Source organism: Chenopodium quinoa, unplaced genomic scaffold (assembly GCF_001683475.1).
Source record: "Chenopodium quinoa cultivar QQ74 unplaced genomic scaffold, ASM168347v1, whole genome shotgun sequence".
NCBI classification, from domain to species: Eukaryota; Viridiplantae; Streptophyta; class Magnoliopsida; order Caryophyllales; family Amaranthaceae; genus Chenopodium; species Chenopodium quinoa.
Genome location: NW_018744066.1, coordinates 1,947,151 through 1,965,348, shown reverse-complemented (window position 1 = coordinate 1,965,348; position 18,198 = coordinate 1,947,151). Strand labels below are relative to the sequence as shown.

General features: G+C 35.0%; 3 protein-coding genes across 3 annotated transcripts; 2 read left to right on the top strand and 1 right to left on the bottom strand.

The window, feature by feature from the left end:
- The first annotated feature begins 6,348 nt into the window (after positions 1–6,348).
- Positions 6,349–8,146, top strand: LOC110690967. Its single transcript, XM_021867890.1, has 3 exons — positions 6,349–6,490; positions 6,859–7,889; positions 8,030–8,146. Exons 2-3 carry the CDS (start codon positions 7,140–7,142, stop codon positions 8,030–8,032), a joined length of 753 nt encoding a protein of 250 aa, XP_021723582.1. The 5' UTR covers positions 6,349–6,490; positions 6,859–7,139; the 3' UTR covers positions 8,033–8,146.
- Positions 8,147–10,109: 1,963 nt separating this feature from the next.
- LOC110690968 lies at positions 10,110–10,350 on the bottom strand. The gene is given in 2 exon segments (XM_021867891.1): positions 10,110–10,253; positions 10,255–10,350. Coding segments are annotated over 2 exon segments (240 nt in total).
- A 1,730-nt stretch (positions 10,351–12,080) lies between these two features.
- On the top strand, positions 12,081–17,715 carry LOC110690966. Its single transcript, XM_021867889.1, has 9 exons — positions 12,081–12,937; positions 13,809–13,896; positions 14,084–14,345; positions 14,475–14,579; positions 14,702–14,830; positions 15,351–15,400; positions 15,506–15,603; positions 15,799–16,083; positions 16,940–17,715. The coding sequence occupies exons 2-9, from the start codon at positions 13,827–13,829 to the stop codon at positions 17,447–17,449; spliced, it is 1,509 nt and encodes a 502-aa protein (XP_021723581.1). The 5' UTR covers positions 12,081–12,937; positions 13,809–13,826; the 3' UTR covers positions 17,450–17,715.
- The last annotated feature ends 483 nt before the right edge of the window (positions 17,716–18,198 follow it).

Sequence of the window (18,198 nt, the reverse complement as noted above, 5' to 3'; positions counted from 1 at the left end):
GACTCCAAAAATTCTCAAAAAGCTATATAGCCTTCAATTTTTTAATTTTTTTGACTTATTTCGCCCGAAAATAAAAAAAATTGCCGAAATTTTTACCATGGTCTCTAATATCCTCCGGGAGTCCAATTGGGTGGGTGGAACCATCTAATTTACCTTTAAATGGCCAATTTACCAGTTTACAACTTGTGCCGATTTCATTAACTAAAGCCTCCACAAATATTTATGACAACATATAATGATCATATATGGTTCCAAACGGAATTATATGATCCCGAAATATATCCCCTAGTATTTCAAGACTTTTCGACACGGGGCCAGAAACCCCCAAAATTTCTCAAAAAGTGTGGATATTAGCCTTAAATTTTGGAATTTTTTGACTTTTTTTGCCCGGAAATAAAAATTACAGAAATCTTTAACGTGGTCCCTAATACCCCCAGGGAGTCCAATTGGTTAGGTGGAACAATCCAATTCGCCTTTAAACAGCCAATTTACCGATTTACACCTTGCATCGATTTCATTAATTCAAGCCTACCACGAACATTTATGACAACATATAATGATCATATTGATTCATAGATGGTTCCAAACGGCATTATATGTCCCCGAGATGTATCTCCTAAAATCTCAAGCCTTTTCGACGCCTTGCCTCTAAACCTCCAAAATTACTCAAAAAGCGTGGATATTAACCTTCAATTTCGGAATTTTTTTTAACTTTATTTTGCGCAAAAATAAAAATTGTCGAAATTTTTACCATGGTCTCTAATACCCTCCGAGAGTGCAATTGGGTGAGTGGAACAATCCAATTTTCCTTTAAACGACCAATTTACCGGTTTACAACTTGCAATGATTTCATTAATTCAAGCCTACCATGAACATTTATGACAACATATAATGTTCAAATATGGTTCCAAACAACATTATATGACCCCGAGATGTATCCCCTAAAATTTTAAGGATTTTCGATACCGGGCCCTGAAACCTCCAAAATTTCTTAAAAAACGTGGATATTAGCCTTCAATTTTGGAATTTTTTGACTTTTTTTTTCGCCCGGATATAAAAATTGCCGAAATGTTTACCATGGTCCCAAATACCCTCCGAGAGTCCAATTGGGTGGGTGAAACCATCCAATTTGCCTTTAAACGATCAATTTACCGGTTTACAAATTGCACCGATTTCATTAACTCAAGTTTACCAAGAACATTTATGACAACATATAATAATCATATATGGTTCCAAACGGCATTATATGACACCAGGACAAGATGTATTCTCTGGAATTTTAAGACTTTTTGACATCAAGTCCTGAAACCTTCAAAATTTCGCAAAATGCATGGATATTAGTCTTCAATTTTGGAATGTTTTGACTTTTTAATTTCCGCTTGGAATTAAAAATTTCCAAAATGTTTACTATGTTCCCTAATACTCTCCGGGAGTGCAATTGGATGGGTTGAACCATCCAATTTGCCTTTAAACGGCCAATTTACCGATTTACAACATGCACCGATTTCGTTAACTCAAATCTACCACGAACACTCATGACAACATATAATGATCATATATGGTTCCGAACGGCATTATGACCCCGAGATGTATCTCCTAAAATCTCAAGCCTTTTCGACACCTGGCCCTAAAACCTCCAATTTTTCTTAAAAAGCGTGGATATTAGCCTTCAATTTTTGAATTTTTTTTCCCCGGAAATAAATATTGCAGAAATGTTTACCATAGTCCCTAATAGCCTTCGAGAGTCCAATTGGGTGGGTGGAACAATCCAATTTTTCTTTAAACGGCCAATTTACCGGTTTACAACTAGCACCGATTTCATTAATTCAAGCCTACCACGAACATTTATGACAACATATAATGATCATTTATGGTTCCAAACAGAATTATATGACCCCGAGAAGTATCCCCTACAATCTTATTTATTTTCGACACCGGGCCCTGAAACCATCTAAATTTTTTTAAGATAAACATGGATTAGTCTTTAATTTTTGTTTTTTGTTTTTTTTTTTTTTTTTACTTTTATCGCCTGAAAATAAAAATTTCCGAAAATGTTTACCATGGTCCATAATACCCTCCCGAAGTCCAATTGGATAGGTGGAACCATCCAATTTGCATTTAAACGACCAATCTAACGATTTACAATTTGCACCGATTTCATTAATTCAAGTCTACCACGAACATTTATGACAACATATAATGATAATATATGGTTCCAAACGAAATTATATGATCCCGAGATGTATCCTCTTAAATCTTGAGGATTTTCAACAACGGGCCCCAAAACCTCCAAAATTTCTCAAAAAGCGTGGATATTAGCCTTCAATTTTAGAAATTTTTTACTTTTTTCGCCCGGAAATAAAAATTGACGAAATATTTACCATGGTCCCTAATACCCTCCGGGAGTCCCATTAGATGGGTGAAACCATTCAATTTGCCTTTAAACGACAAATTTGCCGATTTACAACTTGCACCAATTTCATTAACTCAAGTCTACCACGAATATTTTTGAGAAAATATAATGATCATATATGGTTCCAAACGGTATTATATGATACCAAGATATATTCCCTAAAATTTCAAGACTTTTCGACACCGAATTTCGAAACCTTCAAAATTTTGCAAAATGCGTGGATATTAGTCTTCAATTTTGGATTTTTTTGACTTTTTTTGCTTGGAAATAAAAATTGCCAAAATATTTACTATGGTCCCTAACACCCTCCAGGAGTCCAATTAGATGGGTAGAACCATCCAATTTGCCTTTAAACGGCCAATTTACCGATTTACAACTTGCACTGATTTCATTAATTCAAGCCTACCACGAACATTTATGACAATATATAATGATCATATATGGTTCCAAACAACATTATATGACCCCAAGATGTATCCCCTAAAATCTTAAGGATTTTCGATACCGGGCCCTGAAACCTCCAAAATTTCTAAACAAGCGTGGATATTAAGCCTTCAATTTTGGAATTTTTTGACTTTTTTCGCCCGGATATAAAAATTTCCGAAATGTTTACCATGGTCCCAAATACCCTCCGAGAGTCCAATTGGTGGGTGGAACCATCCAATTTGCCTTTAAACGACTAATTTACCGGTTTGCAACTTGCACCGATTTCATTAACTCAAGTCTACCAAGAACATTTATGACAACATATAATAATCATATATGGTTCCAAACGGAATTATATGACACCAAGATGTATTCTCTGGAATTCCAAGACTTTTTGACATCGAGTCCTAAAACCTTCAAAATTTCGCAAAATGCGTGGATATTAGTCTTCAATTTTGGAATGTTTTGACTTTTTCCGCTTGAAATTAAAAATTTTCAAAATGTTTACTATGTTCCCTAATACTCTCCGGGAGTGAAATTGGATGGGTTGAACCATCCAATTTGCCTTGAAACGACCAATTTACCGATTTACAACTTGCACCGATTTTGTTAACTCAAGTCTACCACAAACACTTATGACAACATATAATGATCATATATGGTTCCGAACGGCATTATTTGACCCCGAGATGTATCCCTTAAAATCTTAAGTATTTTCAACACGAGGCCTCTAAACCTCCAAAATTTCTCAAAAAACGTGGATATTAGCCTTAAATTTTGGAATTTTTTTAACTGTTTTCGCCTGTAAATAAAAATTGTCGAAATGTTTACCATGGTCCTTAAGACAATTCGGGAATCCAATTAGGTGGGTAAAACCATCCAATTTGCATTTAAATGGCAAATTTACCGGTTTACAACTTACACCGATTTCATTAACTCAAGCCTACCACGAACATTTATGACAACATATAATAATCATTTATGGTTTAAAACAGTATTATATAACCCTGAGATGTATCCCCTAAAATCTCAAATCTTTTTGACATCGGGCCCCGAAACATAAAAAATTTCTCAAAACGCGTGGATATTAGCCTTCAATTTTTTAATTTTTGTAACTTTTTTTCGCCCGAAAATAAAAATTGCCGAAATGTTTACCATGGTCTTTTATACCCTCCGGTAGTCCAATTGGGTGGGTGGAACCATCCAATTTGTATTTAAACGTCCAATTTACCGGTTTGGAACTTGTACTTATTTCATTAACTCAAGCCTACCACGAACATTTATGAAAACATATAATGGTCATTTATGGTTTCAAACGTCATTATATGAACCCGAGATGTATCGAATAAAATCTCATTTCTTTTTATACTTGGCCCGAAACCTTCTAAATTTCTCAAAAAGCTTGGATATTAGCCTTCAATTTAGGAATTTTTTTTACTTTTTTTCGCCTGAAAATAAAAATTGCCGAAATATTTACCATGGTGCCTAATACCCTCTGGGTGTCCATGCCAACAAAAGAAAGGAGCATCATCCTCAATTTAAGAGTTAAATATTGTATATATTTGTTGTATGGTCAAAGGAGATAATTATCTTACTAAATTATAAACTATAGTTTCCTAGTATATTGCCATATATATTATAGTTAAAGAAAATAATTAGCTTGATAAAAATGATAATTATTTATTTATAGTTAGTTGAACCCGAATATGACCTGACTTGCATTCCGACCTGATTGTAACCTGCAAATTATTGACTTGACATAACCCGACTTGAATCCGAGAATAACCCGACTTGGAAATGACCCAACCTGATTATAACCCGTAAATTATTGACTTGAACCAAACCCGACTTGAACCCGAGAATGACCCGACTTGAAAATGACCCGACCTGATTATAATACGCAAATTATTGACTTGAACCAAACTCGACTCAAACCTGAGAATGACCCGACCTGATTCTAACCCACAAATTATTGACTTAAACCGAACCCGACTCGAACTCGAAAATTACCCTAACCCGTGAAAACCCGAATTATACCCGAACTATTGTTCACCCGACCTAAAGCCGACCCAAACCCAGTAAGAAGTATGACCCGACTCTAGCATGACCCAACCCAAACCCGACCCGCATAGGTTATGGAATTCTCCTGAATTGACCCTACCTGAGTTGACCCGACCCACTCTTACCCGACCCGTTTACCCGAATTGACAGCTCTACCTGTGGCAAGGATTACTCGAATTGTTTTGTTAAGAGTTGCCCAAGTTATTAAGTTAGGGGTTACTCGAGTTACTCGGTTAGGTTACTTGAGGGGTTCGGATAGGGGTTACTCGAGGGGTTCACTAGGTCAAGGGTTACTTGAGGGGTTTCTTGGTCAGGGATTATTACTCGATTTACTCGGTCATGAGTTACTCAGTTAGAGGTTATTTAAGGAATTCGATCATGGGTTACTTAAGGAGTTTGGTTAGGGGTTATTAAGGGTTCAGTTAGGGGTTACTTGAAAGGTTACTTAGTCAGGGGTTACATGGTCAGGAGTTACTCGAGGGGTTCGATCATGGATTACTCGAGGGGTTACCCGGTCGGGAATAACTCGAGTAACCCCTGACCGAATACCTTGAGTTAACCCGACAAATCGAGTAACCCCTGACCAAGTAACTTGATCAACCCTTGCTGCACGGTATAGCGGGCGACATACAAAAAAGTATGTATATATTTTAGGTTTGGTTGATAAGAGATTTAGGCCCCATTCACTTTACCTTAAATTTTGATAAACTGGAATTATTTTTACTTAAAAAATTTCTCCCATAAAACAATCTATTAAAGGATTATTTATTCACAATAGCAATACAATTAAATATGATACGAGTAATTATAACTAATTTTATTTTATACTAATACTCCCTCCGTTTTTATATACTTACTCCATTTTTATTTCCAGCCGTTTTAAATACTTGCTCCACTTTCATATTTGGAAAGTTTTTGCAATATCAATTAATTTCTCTCACCTAGAGGATCCACCATAAATAATACTCGTATTTTATTAATTTCATATTCTCTCTCCTTCAATTCTCTCAACTACTTAGTTTTTTACAATTTTTTATTCTCTTACCCGCCCCACTACCTTCATATTTTATTACTTTCTTCAATTTCTCCTAAAATTCCACGCATGGAGAAATAAAGCAAGTACTCATATCAAAAACAGAGGGAGTACAAAATATTTTTGTTTTTTTACCCTGAAAATTTAAAGAAAAACTGGACCAGTAAAAAGTGATTAGTGATACTGATTTTTAATTGGAAAAATTGCAGAAAATAATACAACCTTTGGCCCGTTCTTTTTTAATAATACAAAAACAGGTTACCAACAGATAATGTCTTGTTTAATATTGACACCCCCAAAGGTTATATTATTAAGAATTAATCAAAAGGTTGTATTATTAAAAAAGAACCGGCCAAAGATTGTATTATTTTCCACAATTTTTCCCTTTAATTTTGTAATCAAAGTATTCCAAAGTTTGCAACTTGCAAGTGGGAATTAACAAACCAAAAAAGTTAAACTTTCTGCATCCCAAAAACACATCCCTCCTTTGAAATTTAAGTTTATAACTGCATAATTCTGGGAACTGGGGTTTTCAAGCTAATTTTAACCTTCTAAAGGTGAGTTTTTTCCTTAATTTATGCTTTGCTTAGAAGAATTTACGCCGTCAATCATGTAATTGCTATCTGAAAGTGCAAAGTTTTGAAATTGCAAGTTATAATTTGTCAATATTAGAAGAACAAGCTAGCAAATTTGCTTTAATTTCTGTTAAAGATTGTGATTTTTGGCTTCATATGCTTCCATTTTTATGCTATGGTCTTTAAATTCTGAATGCCCATAATTTCAGAAAATTTTCTGGGGTTTTTAGTTTTTAGCTGAATTAGTTCTTGGCAGAAGTGGAAAATTAATGATTAGCTTTGTATTTTCATTTAATTATGTTAGGTTTTGGTTCATATGTATGATAAGAAATTTTTGTGCATATTTGCAGTGAACTGGGAACTGATTATTAAGGTTTGTTGATGAATCAATTTCTGAAAATTAATACTTCTGTGGGGAAGTTAATTGGTTCACCATATGAAAACATGTTAAGCTAGTCTTGAACTTAATTGGTGAACTTAGAACTATTATAGAAGCTAATGGAAGAAAAGGATCTCTATAGACAACCATAGGAGATAGATTCTTGGTTCGTGCCCGAGCCTCGTCCTTTTGGGATTAAGGATTTGGTGGTGGTGGTGGTGGTGTTGCTAGTGTTGATTTTTAGAATTTTTAATGGGTATTGAGTATTCTGTTCAATTCCAAAAGCTTTGTCAAATCGAAGCTAGGAGGAGTTTAATTATAGTGGGTATTGTTGCTATTGCCTATGTGATGCTTCAATTCTTTATGCTGCCCTATGGGAATGCACTTAGATTCCTACTTCCGGATAATCAAGTTTTTCTTAGTGCCAAAAGCGGCTTTTCATCTAACCAATCATTGGTTAAAGCGGAAAAGGAGGGTGAGATTAATCCTTCAAGCTTTATAGAAGCGGTTAGAGAAGATGATAAGAGTCATGATGATGATAATGTTAGTGAGGATGAGCTGGATGACAATGTGTCAAAGGAGTTAGATATTGCATCGGAGGCTAATGACCAAGATGAATCTCTAGGACCTGACAAGCCTTTGAAGTTTTTGGATGTCATGGTGGATAATAGCTCCAAGGTGGAGGCGGATAATGCTGGAAAAAGTGAGCTGATAGTGGGACTGGAAGATCGGAATTCATTTGACAGTGGTTTGGAGTTGAATGAGAGTTCTAGTTTTCACGGAAATGAAAATGTTGAGAGTTGGAACCAAGCAAATCATATACAACCTGAAAATGTGAAGAAGCTCCCAGATAGTGATCTTGCTGTTCCAAAGAATGATTCAGAAGTGATGAGTGTTCGTCAGAGGAAGAAGGCGAGACCTGGAATGCCTCCATTATCAGTGACACCCATAGTCAAGATGAATCAGATATTAGCTCGGCACCTTGCCTCTTCTAGCAAAATGGTATGTCCTTTGACTATCCCATTTTCTTGGTAGCCCCAGCCTATTGAGACTATAAGTCTACAACAGTAATGGATTTATTCTTCAAATTCTTGATGTTCTCCAGGAATCGATTTTTAACTTAATATTTATATATGATATAGTAGAAACCTCAATGGTCGACTCTCCATGACTGTGACAAGGAAATTTTTGATGCAAAATCAAAGATTGTCAATCCTGCTGTGTCTGATGTTGACAAGGCACTTCATGCTCCTGTTTTCAGAAATGTTTCTACGTTTATGAGGTAAGGGCTAAAATTGTTCATGTTATTGTGATAAATCTTCTCATATCTAGTGAAAGGTTTGATAGAAGAACTTTTTCCGCGTGTGTTGTTTGCATCAGCTGTTCACTTGACATTCAGAAGTTTGAGGAAAGCTATAGGCTATTACATTATTACGCCAGTCATACTAGGTTTTAATCAATCTGAAACTTGAGGAAATAACTATAAATGTATAACACTAACACATCAATATACTGCTCCTTGAATATTGATGCTGTCATCGAATATAAATTTATGATGCTTTGTTATACTATTAAATTATACTAATAATAATACTTATACCTGTGTATTACGGCCTCCTTATTTTTTTTGCATAGTTTATTCCCTATGTAATCCGGATAGGTATATGCTTGCTCATCAAAAAAACAAATCCATGCATTGCAGGAGCTATGAGTTGATGGAGAAAACATTGAAAGTGTATGTCTATAAGGATGGAAAAAAGCCCATTTTCCATCAACCAACACTTAAGGGACTATATGCTTCGGAGGGGTGGTTCATGAAACTTATGGAGGGAAACAAACACTTCGTTGTTAAAAATCCAAACAAAGCTCACTTATTCTATATGCCTTTTAGCTCAAGAATGCTAGAGTATGCACTGTATGTGCCAAACTCTCACAATCGCACTAATTTAAGGCAGTTTATGAAAGGTTATACTGAAGCAATTGCAGCAAAGTATCCTTTCTGGAATAGAACTGGGGGAACGGATCACTTCATTGTTGCTTGCCATGACTGGGTATGTTCCTTATCATTCTAGCGACTAATTTTATTTCCCTTTTTTCTCTTTGTTGGCATTTTTTTTCCATCTAAATGACTGATTAAAACTTAGAATCAGAAGTAATACTATATCACTGTAAATGATGCGCTAACCCAATTTAACTAAGAGGAGACCTAACCCTAACATAATATGTTTGTTCTGTTTGTTTGTTTGCTATTTTAAGATCATAAGAGGCTTCGGTTTAGCAACTAATGGGTGCAATGAGAAATAAAATTTTACATGCTCTATTTAGTAAGGAGTAGTTCTTTTTAGGATACGTCTAATAGCCAAGGTAGTGCAGAAACCTGAGTACATCATTTACTTGAGTAGGTTCTGAAATCAATGTGACCATAGTTGCTGTTAAAGATGTAGTGATATTAATTGCTGCTAAAGATGTGGTGATGTTTGGATATGACCAGAACTTTTGTACCCATCTTTCTTACTTTGGTAGCTGGGTTGGTCCTTGAGAAAATCAATTTGGATCAAGAATTACATGAAGGCAGGATTGTTGTTGCTAAAAGTTAACCCATAATACTTAGTGAGAACCCAAGATAGGTGCACCGATGAGACTAGGTGATAAAATCTGACAAGTTTGCTAATATGCCCTGTCATACTGTTGAATTATTGTTGGAAAAGCATGAGCAGTTTGTGAAATGTTTTTCTTTGCACATGCTTGACAATTTTATTGTTTTTAGCACTTCATGAATCGACATTTTGTAGTGATCTATCGGTGTTTTGCATATTTTCATGCTGGGTACTTTTAGGCCCCATATGAAACAAGGCACCATATGGAGGAAAGCATCAAAGCCCTTTGCAATGCTGATGTAACTGTAGGATTCAAGATAGGCAGGGATGTGTCATTGCCAGAAACCTTTGTTCGTTATGCAAGAAACCCTCTCAGAGACATTGGTGGAAAACCGCCTTCTAAGAGAAACATCCTGGCTTTTTATGCTGGAAACAGCCATGGGTATTTACGTCCAATCCTGCTAAAACATTGGAAGGGCAAGGACCCTGATATGAAAATATATGGTCTATTGCCCACTAGTGTTTCAAGAAGGATGAACTATATGCAGCACATGAAAAGTAGCAAGTATTGCATATGCCCCAAGGGCCACGAGGTCAATAGCCCGAGAGTTGTGGAAGCCATCTTCTACGAATGTGTGCCTGTAATAATATCTGATAATTTTGTCCCTCCCTTTTTTGAGATCTTGAATTGGGAGGCGTTCTCAGTTATTGTTGCAGAGAAAGACATTCCAAACCTGAAAGACATTTTGGTATCGATACCAGAAGAAAGGTATATTGAAATGCAGCTTGCAGTAAAAAAGGTCCAGCGACATTTCCTCTGGCATTCTAGACCTGTGAAGTATGACCTTTTCCATATGATCCTTCATTCTATATGGTATAGCAGAGTTTTCCAGATCCGAAGGCAATAACAAAAAATCCAAGACCCAACCATTTTATGCCAAGGATTTGCCACGAAAATGATGTAGAGATGCACTGGATGATGGAGCTGCAACCTTGTTCGCTCTATCTCTGAACAGCATTAAAAGGGAGATTATACTTATACCAGGACCTTATACAACATATTACACTAGGTATTTTACTCATGAATTAGCCATCTTGATATATATTGTGTAGCTGTGTTCAATTCTACAAACTCATTTTTTGTAATAATATTATTATTAATAATATTTTTTTTTTTTTTTTTTTTGTCACGTGAAATGGGTAACCTACACACTGAATAGCTCAAGCCATTTCCATTAATTATAAGTGTCGTTTTGTTAATGCTTACTGCTTTCGGACGTCCTTTTATTTCAATTTCCAGTTCAGAAGGATGTTTCCTTTTACCTGAACATATATAGTGATCTGATAGCCATAATACAAGTATATGGATCAAAAACATCGATGTTACCTTTTGAAATTAATAATCCGTAATATAATATTAGTACAAACGAGCTAATATGTTTATGAACTACTCGCAAACAAGCTCTTTGTGATCCGACTCACCCATTCTGCACCGTTACAGGTAAGCCGACCCACACTTACAGGAAGAAAAGTTTGGAGATTAAAGACAATGCAGTCCTTCAATTCCTGCAAATCTCAAACAAAGGTATGTTTACTTATTCCGTCACTCAAACAACTTCTGTTTATTTCATTTCATAGAAGGAAGTAATATTTGTTGCTTATATTTACTATGCACATAACGTGTCTATTTATTGTGTCGATGCAATGTTACTTTACAACAGGCAAAAATTGTTATGTAATAAAAGTTCGTTGTGTACAAGACCTATTGTCGTACTGATTACTCTTAATTTCATCTCAATGTAAAATTGTAAACATCCTTTTAAAGCCGAGCTATACCTAACAAAACTGGTTAATACTCGATTATCTAACCCGTATGATCAATTTTCAATCTAAGCTCAATCAAAAATTATATAATCCACATCTGAAACTATCTCAAAAATTATTTATTTTAATACTTCGTCTGATCTAGCTAATTCTTTACCAAAACATGATTCTACCTGAATTGACCCGCACCCGGTCCCTCAAAGCGAGCCCATATGCAACAATCCATATCTAGTTATCTACAATAGTTGTCGATATGTTGTACGTTAGCTTCAAACGTAAGACTCTAGTAGACTTTACAGCAATTCCCTCCAACTACACTATTTTCATGCAATTCTAGGAACAACACATTCGTCTCCGTTGTGCCACGTATCTTTATTTTTTTAAGCCCACCATTTTTATCACCAATTCTCCAAGAAACATTTTTTTTAATTCCATTAATCCTATCACAATAAAAGAATGGTTTTTGGTTAAATAAATAATAAATATTCAATTATCTATTTTTTTAACGAAATTGCTCCCATTTTGTGGATCTTACATGCTAAGTTGAACTTTTACTTTTTTTTTTTTTTAAGCAAAGCATTGTTTTCTTTTCTTTCTCATATTAAATTTATCTAATATCTTACCTTATTTTCGATGAATTAAATTTAATTAGATCGTGAACACGTCTTTGTGTACAATACCCCATATATACTAGGTTCTTTTAACGTAAAAAGAATTGTAAAGACAATGATATAGACGGGATTCGATCTCAGATTGGTGTCACTTTTAAATCTTAAACCAATTAACCTAGTTCAACCCACAACATTTTTCTCTACAGACTTCGACCCAAAATTTTACACAGGTAGAATATAAGTTTAAATAAGTTCAGGTAAATTATAAACTTTGCCTTTCCTTATGTCTTGAGTTTCAATTGGGTGAGAAAGCACAAAGGGAGGAAAAAGTGAAGGTGATTTGGATCAGAAATTCTAAACTTAAATTTTGGTCCAAGATTTTGCAGACATCACAGTTAAAGCGTGAGAATCAAATTACTTCCAAAAATGGCGGTTTGATTTTAAAATTGATTCATAGAAATTACCCAATTTATATATTTCCTTGAAAGTTGAATTTTTGTTTCTTCTTTATTTGTTCTTTTTACAGTCTGACTGTAACTATAGAATCAGATTTTGCTCCCCAGTTCGAGATTGGAAGTGGAAATTAAATTTAAAGTTTGTATCTTTCTTTTTCAATATTTTAATCGATTTAGAAAACAATATTAATTTATTACCCAATTGATAATTTATAAAATATTTAAATTTATTTAATAATAATTGTGGGTTTTTTTTATGAGGTCATTTTGGTCAGAGTTGGATGATTCTGTAACAGATAACCATTATTTGGTCAGCTCTTACCGCCATTCCCATTTCATGGCTACTCTATCTTTTTCTACTTTCTGTTAGAAATTATTAATTATTATTTTAAAAAATAATACTTTTTTTATATAATTATTTAAGAAATTTGATTTATATAAATATATATACAAGTTGTATTTACTCAGTACAGTGGACATGGATTGTGGTAGATGTAAATCCTCTGATAAATTCTGGGATTTAATTTGATTAGTGGTGGCCAATTTGCTTATGGGTTTTGCAGGTATGTATTTTCTTTGCCTTTTTTGTTATTGGGTTAAGAATTATTTTTAGTGCTTCAATGTTGCAAGCTTCCTAATATTATGGGAGGAAGTTTATAGTAGTGTTCGCTTTATTGTTCATGCGCGTGAGATTGATCAATTTCGGATATAAACATAGATTTTAACTTCCTAATATTAGTGTATGTTTTGGTGAAGTGAATGAGGTGAAGTTTTTTTTTCATGTGGATTTGTCCACTCCTTATATGGGAACTTTTTTTTTTTTTTCCTTACTAGAAATACATGCTTGATCTTGGAGTTAGAATTGGTATTTTAGCATTATAATGGTATTTTGATGTGTTTGTCTTCTTTGTGAGAGATCAAATAGATCAAACTTGTTAAATGTGTGGAAAGATTGAATTTTGTTAATCTAATGGTTAGTGAACTTATATATGCAAAGATAATATGGGATGGGTTGTTTGATTGGATTGGATTGGATTGGATGTATATCTTGGTTTTAAGAACTCGGCTATTTGCTTAATAATCTAAGAAATTGCTATAATGTCTATAACTTTGAGATCTGTTTGTTGAGGTTATTTGTATATGTCTATGCCTTTACTTTTATGAGAAGCTTGATTATACCATTCTAGCTAGCTCTGCTTGGCCTATTGCCATCTTCGAAGAAGATGTGAGGATTGGTAGTTAGTGACAATCTTAGTGGGATTACTTGTTATCTCCATGACTTAATGGAGAAGTTTGGTGAAAACTTAAAGTATGTGTCATGTGTGTGTGAACGCGTGTGGAGGAGAGGGGGGGGGGGGGGCAATTTTTGAATCAATCTCGAAAATTACATAACTATCTCTTTCCCCGAGTAACTTGAGCAATCTTTTGTAACAGCCTGTTTGCAGGAGATCAATGGATGACATATTTACCAGGATCTTGGATTTGACATCTTACCTAAGCACTCCACTTCTTCATTTACTTGGTAAGTTCTTTGTTACTTCGTACTTTCGTATATATGTGTGAATAATTTGATGCTAATTATATGGTGTTGCAATCTTAGTAAGGATTCCAGATTACTTTCTCCTCTGAGCCTTAGATTCATGAAATTAAAATGTTTGTAAGTCATCATTTGTGTGTTTTTCTAATTACATGTCTTTATTTTTCATTAGAGGATTTGTACTCCGGAATCTTTAATGGACATTTGGAAAGCCTTGTGGCTCTTTGCTCAGTAGAGTATTCAAGCTCTGCAAGTTTTCATCATGAGCGAAGATCTGCTTTTGGAGAATGCTCATCATCCTCCAAACGTAATGTTGCCACATCTAGAGGAATTCAGAGAAGAGCTCTAAATGTCAAAGAGTCTTTGTGTGTAAATACAAGTACAGAAACGGAAACAGGACAGACTCATGGAGGAGTGCCCCTTATTTTTGGAGGGTGATGTTACTTTTTCTCCAGTTCCTATTTTCTTATTCTTATTCACTTAAATTACAATTTTGATTAAAAAAAAAAATCATTACTGCTATATTACATGTATTCTTACCTGAAGTTTTTTCATAACTGTAGGTTGACTCTCCCATTATATGGTTTGAGGGTTTTTCAGAGATTAGCATTGGCTTCTTTGAGATATTTTCTAGGGTATTGCAGATTTACGATAGATCATGTTAAACGGTAAGCATAATTAATGAAGCCTCTGATATCATTGCCTTTTAGTTCTAGATGTAGTAGCACCAAAATGGCGTTCTTTTGGATTTCTATCTAATCTTTTTTTCTTTGCCTTGTTATTATTGCAGCACCATATCCCGAGTGCATAAGGGTGTGCGTGGATCAGCTGATGATATAGGTTGGTTGCAGCGCACTCCTGGGATGCCTCCCGTTACAGATGGAACTTCTAGATTCTTGGAAGTGCTTCAGGATGTCAGGTACATACTGATGCGTATATGATCAAATTGTTTATTGTTTGATTTTCTGAGTTACCATTGTAACTCATAATTTTTATTTTTGCAGTATTATGATGTTCATTACTTAGCATGGTTTACAATCTTTTTAGAGTATATTGGATGTGTTCTCCTGATGTGCTAACATCTTGCTCATACATATTAACAGATTAAATTCAAACTTCATCGTGAATATCATGTAGTTAGATTGTATCAGTGTAATCTGTAATACGAATAACAGCTGCATCAGATTCTTGTTTCCTGTGAAATAATGATAAGTGCTAAGAAGCATGCTCCATCGTGAATGAATTAAATTAAATCATGGCTATATTAAATGTGGTGATGTTAGACAAGCTACAGAACAATTTGGTTCACTTTTCACTTTTGCCTATTGGATTCCCCTGCAGTTAAGTTGCAAAAACCAGGTTTCTTGTTTGTTTCTGTTTTTTTTTCAAGCTCTAATAGGAGATCATTTCATTATTTCATTCAACTTATGTTTTCTCAGGAACGGGAATCATATGCTGCCTGATTCATTTATATACCTTCTTATACCTGGTAAATTCCTAGGATGATTTTCTTAGTTGTGTTTATTAAAAGACTGACATTAACACATTCAGCATGATTCCTTATATTCTATTATTTCTCGTGTTAATTTATTAGGCCTCTTTAGTAATCATGGCCCCTTGTACTTTGTTGCCACCAAGAGATTCTTTTCTAAGATGGGCCTCGCTTGCCACATTGCCAAGATTCATAGCGAGGTGAAGAGAATTATCTTATCTTTAATTCCTGTCAAAAATTGATTTTTTTTGTACAAATAAGAAGTCTTCAACAATAATTTCATCTCCAAAATTTCAACATCTTTTTATGTTACCTTTGTTCGTATGTCTTTGCCTTTTCTTTTCACTCCTCATTTGTATTTGGCTCCTGACATGTTTGTTGCTTCCTAAGTGAAGGCCTCAGTGGAGCACAATGCATTGGTATTGAAACACTATATCGAGGAGCTTTACTGGGGATCAGGAAAGCGTGTGATGCTTCTTGGTCACAGCAAAGGCGGAGTTGATGCAGCAGCTGCCTTGTCAAAATATTGGAAGGATTTGCGAGGCAAGGTTGCAGGGTTGGCCCTTGTGCAGAGTCCATATGGTGGGACTCCCATTGCATCTGATGCTCTTCGTGAAGGCCAGGTTGCTGACAAGAAAGCTAGGAGAGTTATAGAGCTTCTCATTAGCAGATTGATTAAGGTATAGTTTACTTTTAAGATATCTTCTTTTTAATATTAAACATGTACGATAGCCCAAATTCTTCACATTGGTTGAGCTCATCAAAAAAGCTATTTCAGAAGGTTGTATTAACTTTCTGACGTACATAACTGATATTGGTATTAATAGACCTGTTTATTTTCCCCTGTTTTGATTGTCTGTGATTGTAGTGTGTTAATCTGTTTCATGTTAATGCTCTAATAGCTGTGCTAAAAGATAAATTCTTTTCGTCTAGAATCAGTTGTCACATTGTTTCAATCCTGTCATTGTCAGAGAGATTGACAAAATTAGACATATATATCTTTTGTCGTGTTATTTATGTCATCTTCCCATCACTTAATGTAAGTCAGGCTTATAAGGTATCTTATCATAAACCATTACTAACGTAGGAAGGTGGTAACTTCTTCCAGACATCCTGTAATATTATGTGTCCAATACGCAACAGCTTCTTTGTACGAGAAATCTGGAACTGGGTTCTGCTGTTATTCTGTTTCCTTTTCCAGAATTTTTCCCAGCTGAACAAACCTTGCTGTGAATGATCTGCTTTCCAAACTATACAGAATTACATATTATTACCTTTCAATGTCAGCTGACCTTAAAATACTGCAACAACTCGAGGTTAACTAGCTCAAAGCTCGCTACAAATGATGAAATCTTAGATGATAAAATCCTAGAAATTCATGTAAAGATTCAACATAATAAACATGATTGTCAGAAAAGATTTTCTCTGTTTAGGCTATTTGCAAATATTTACTACATGCTCATTGTTTCGTGTTTGAATCCATCGCTTATGATATCTTGAAAATAATTCTACTGCAACCTGTTTTTCTGTTTCTAGGGCGACTTTCAGGCTCTGGAAGACCTCACGTATGAGAAAAGGAAGGAGTTCATCCTAAGCCACAAACTTCCTGAAGAAATCCCACTCATTTCCTTCCATTCCGAAGCAAGTATTGCCCCAAGTGTTCTTGCCACATTGACTCAAATAGCCCACGCCGAGCTCCCATGGTTTCCTCTCCCAACATTCTGTGGTGTGCCATCTGATGACTATGTCCAACCATCACGGAAAGTACCTGTAATGATTCCCGTATCAGCAACCATGGCCGTGACTGCTCTCCACCTTAAACTAAGGTATGGGGAAAAGAGTGATGGACTTGTTACATGCCGTGATGCAGAAGTCCCCGGCTCTGTTGTGATTAGGCCCGATAAGAAGCTTGATCATGCTTGGATTGTTTACTCTTCATGGAAAAAGAATCCTAGTGAGCCTGATTGCTGTGAAATGTGTGAAGCTATCTTGACCTTGCTTGTAGAACTTGGTGAGCAGAAAAAGGCAGACAAGAAAGTTGATTAATGTAAACGGAAACTCATATGACTATACGAGTACACGAGTATAGATCAGTTTGATTTCTCTTATATGTTGCTAACAATGCTCGTATAGCCTAATAGAATGAATGAATGAAAAGTACCCAAAAAAAAAGGGTGTTTGTTAATTACTTTCATTTGTTTTAGTGTTCACCTCTTTGATTTGTTGTTTTGTATGGATTATAGCTCGAAACTCTTGGATCATTACACCTTGAAACACTATATTAGAACAAGAATTGAACAAAAATTACTGAATTGTGTTTCTATATAGTATGTTATTTACTACTAGTATTTGTTTTAAGGAGGTTAGGTTCATTTCATTTTGCAAATCATGTTTAAGGTTCTAGGAGATTTGAGTGGCTCATCATGTCTTGGAAAATCTTCTTGCTATGAGTTTTTTACCTGAGGGATTTGAGGGAAAAGGAGTTCATTTTTTGATTCACTTCTATATCCTATATATTCGGCCTAAAAGAATTTAATTTTGATAAGATGGGATATTGTAGTTGTTCAGAGTTTGTTTATATATAGGTCCGTTTTCGCAAAGTCTTGTAATTTTAGCGGATTCTGATTTATAATAATGTCTAACTAACATTTCCTCAAGTTATAAGATGATGGAATATGAAGACATGTTATGATGTTATTTTATATGGATGGTTTAGAATGGCTACAAATCCGAGTATTTGTAAATCTATCATCGGCTTCCATAAACAACATTCAAAAGTAATATTGCGATTCTAG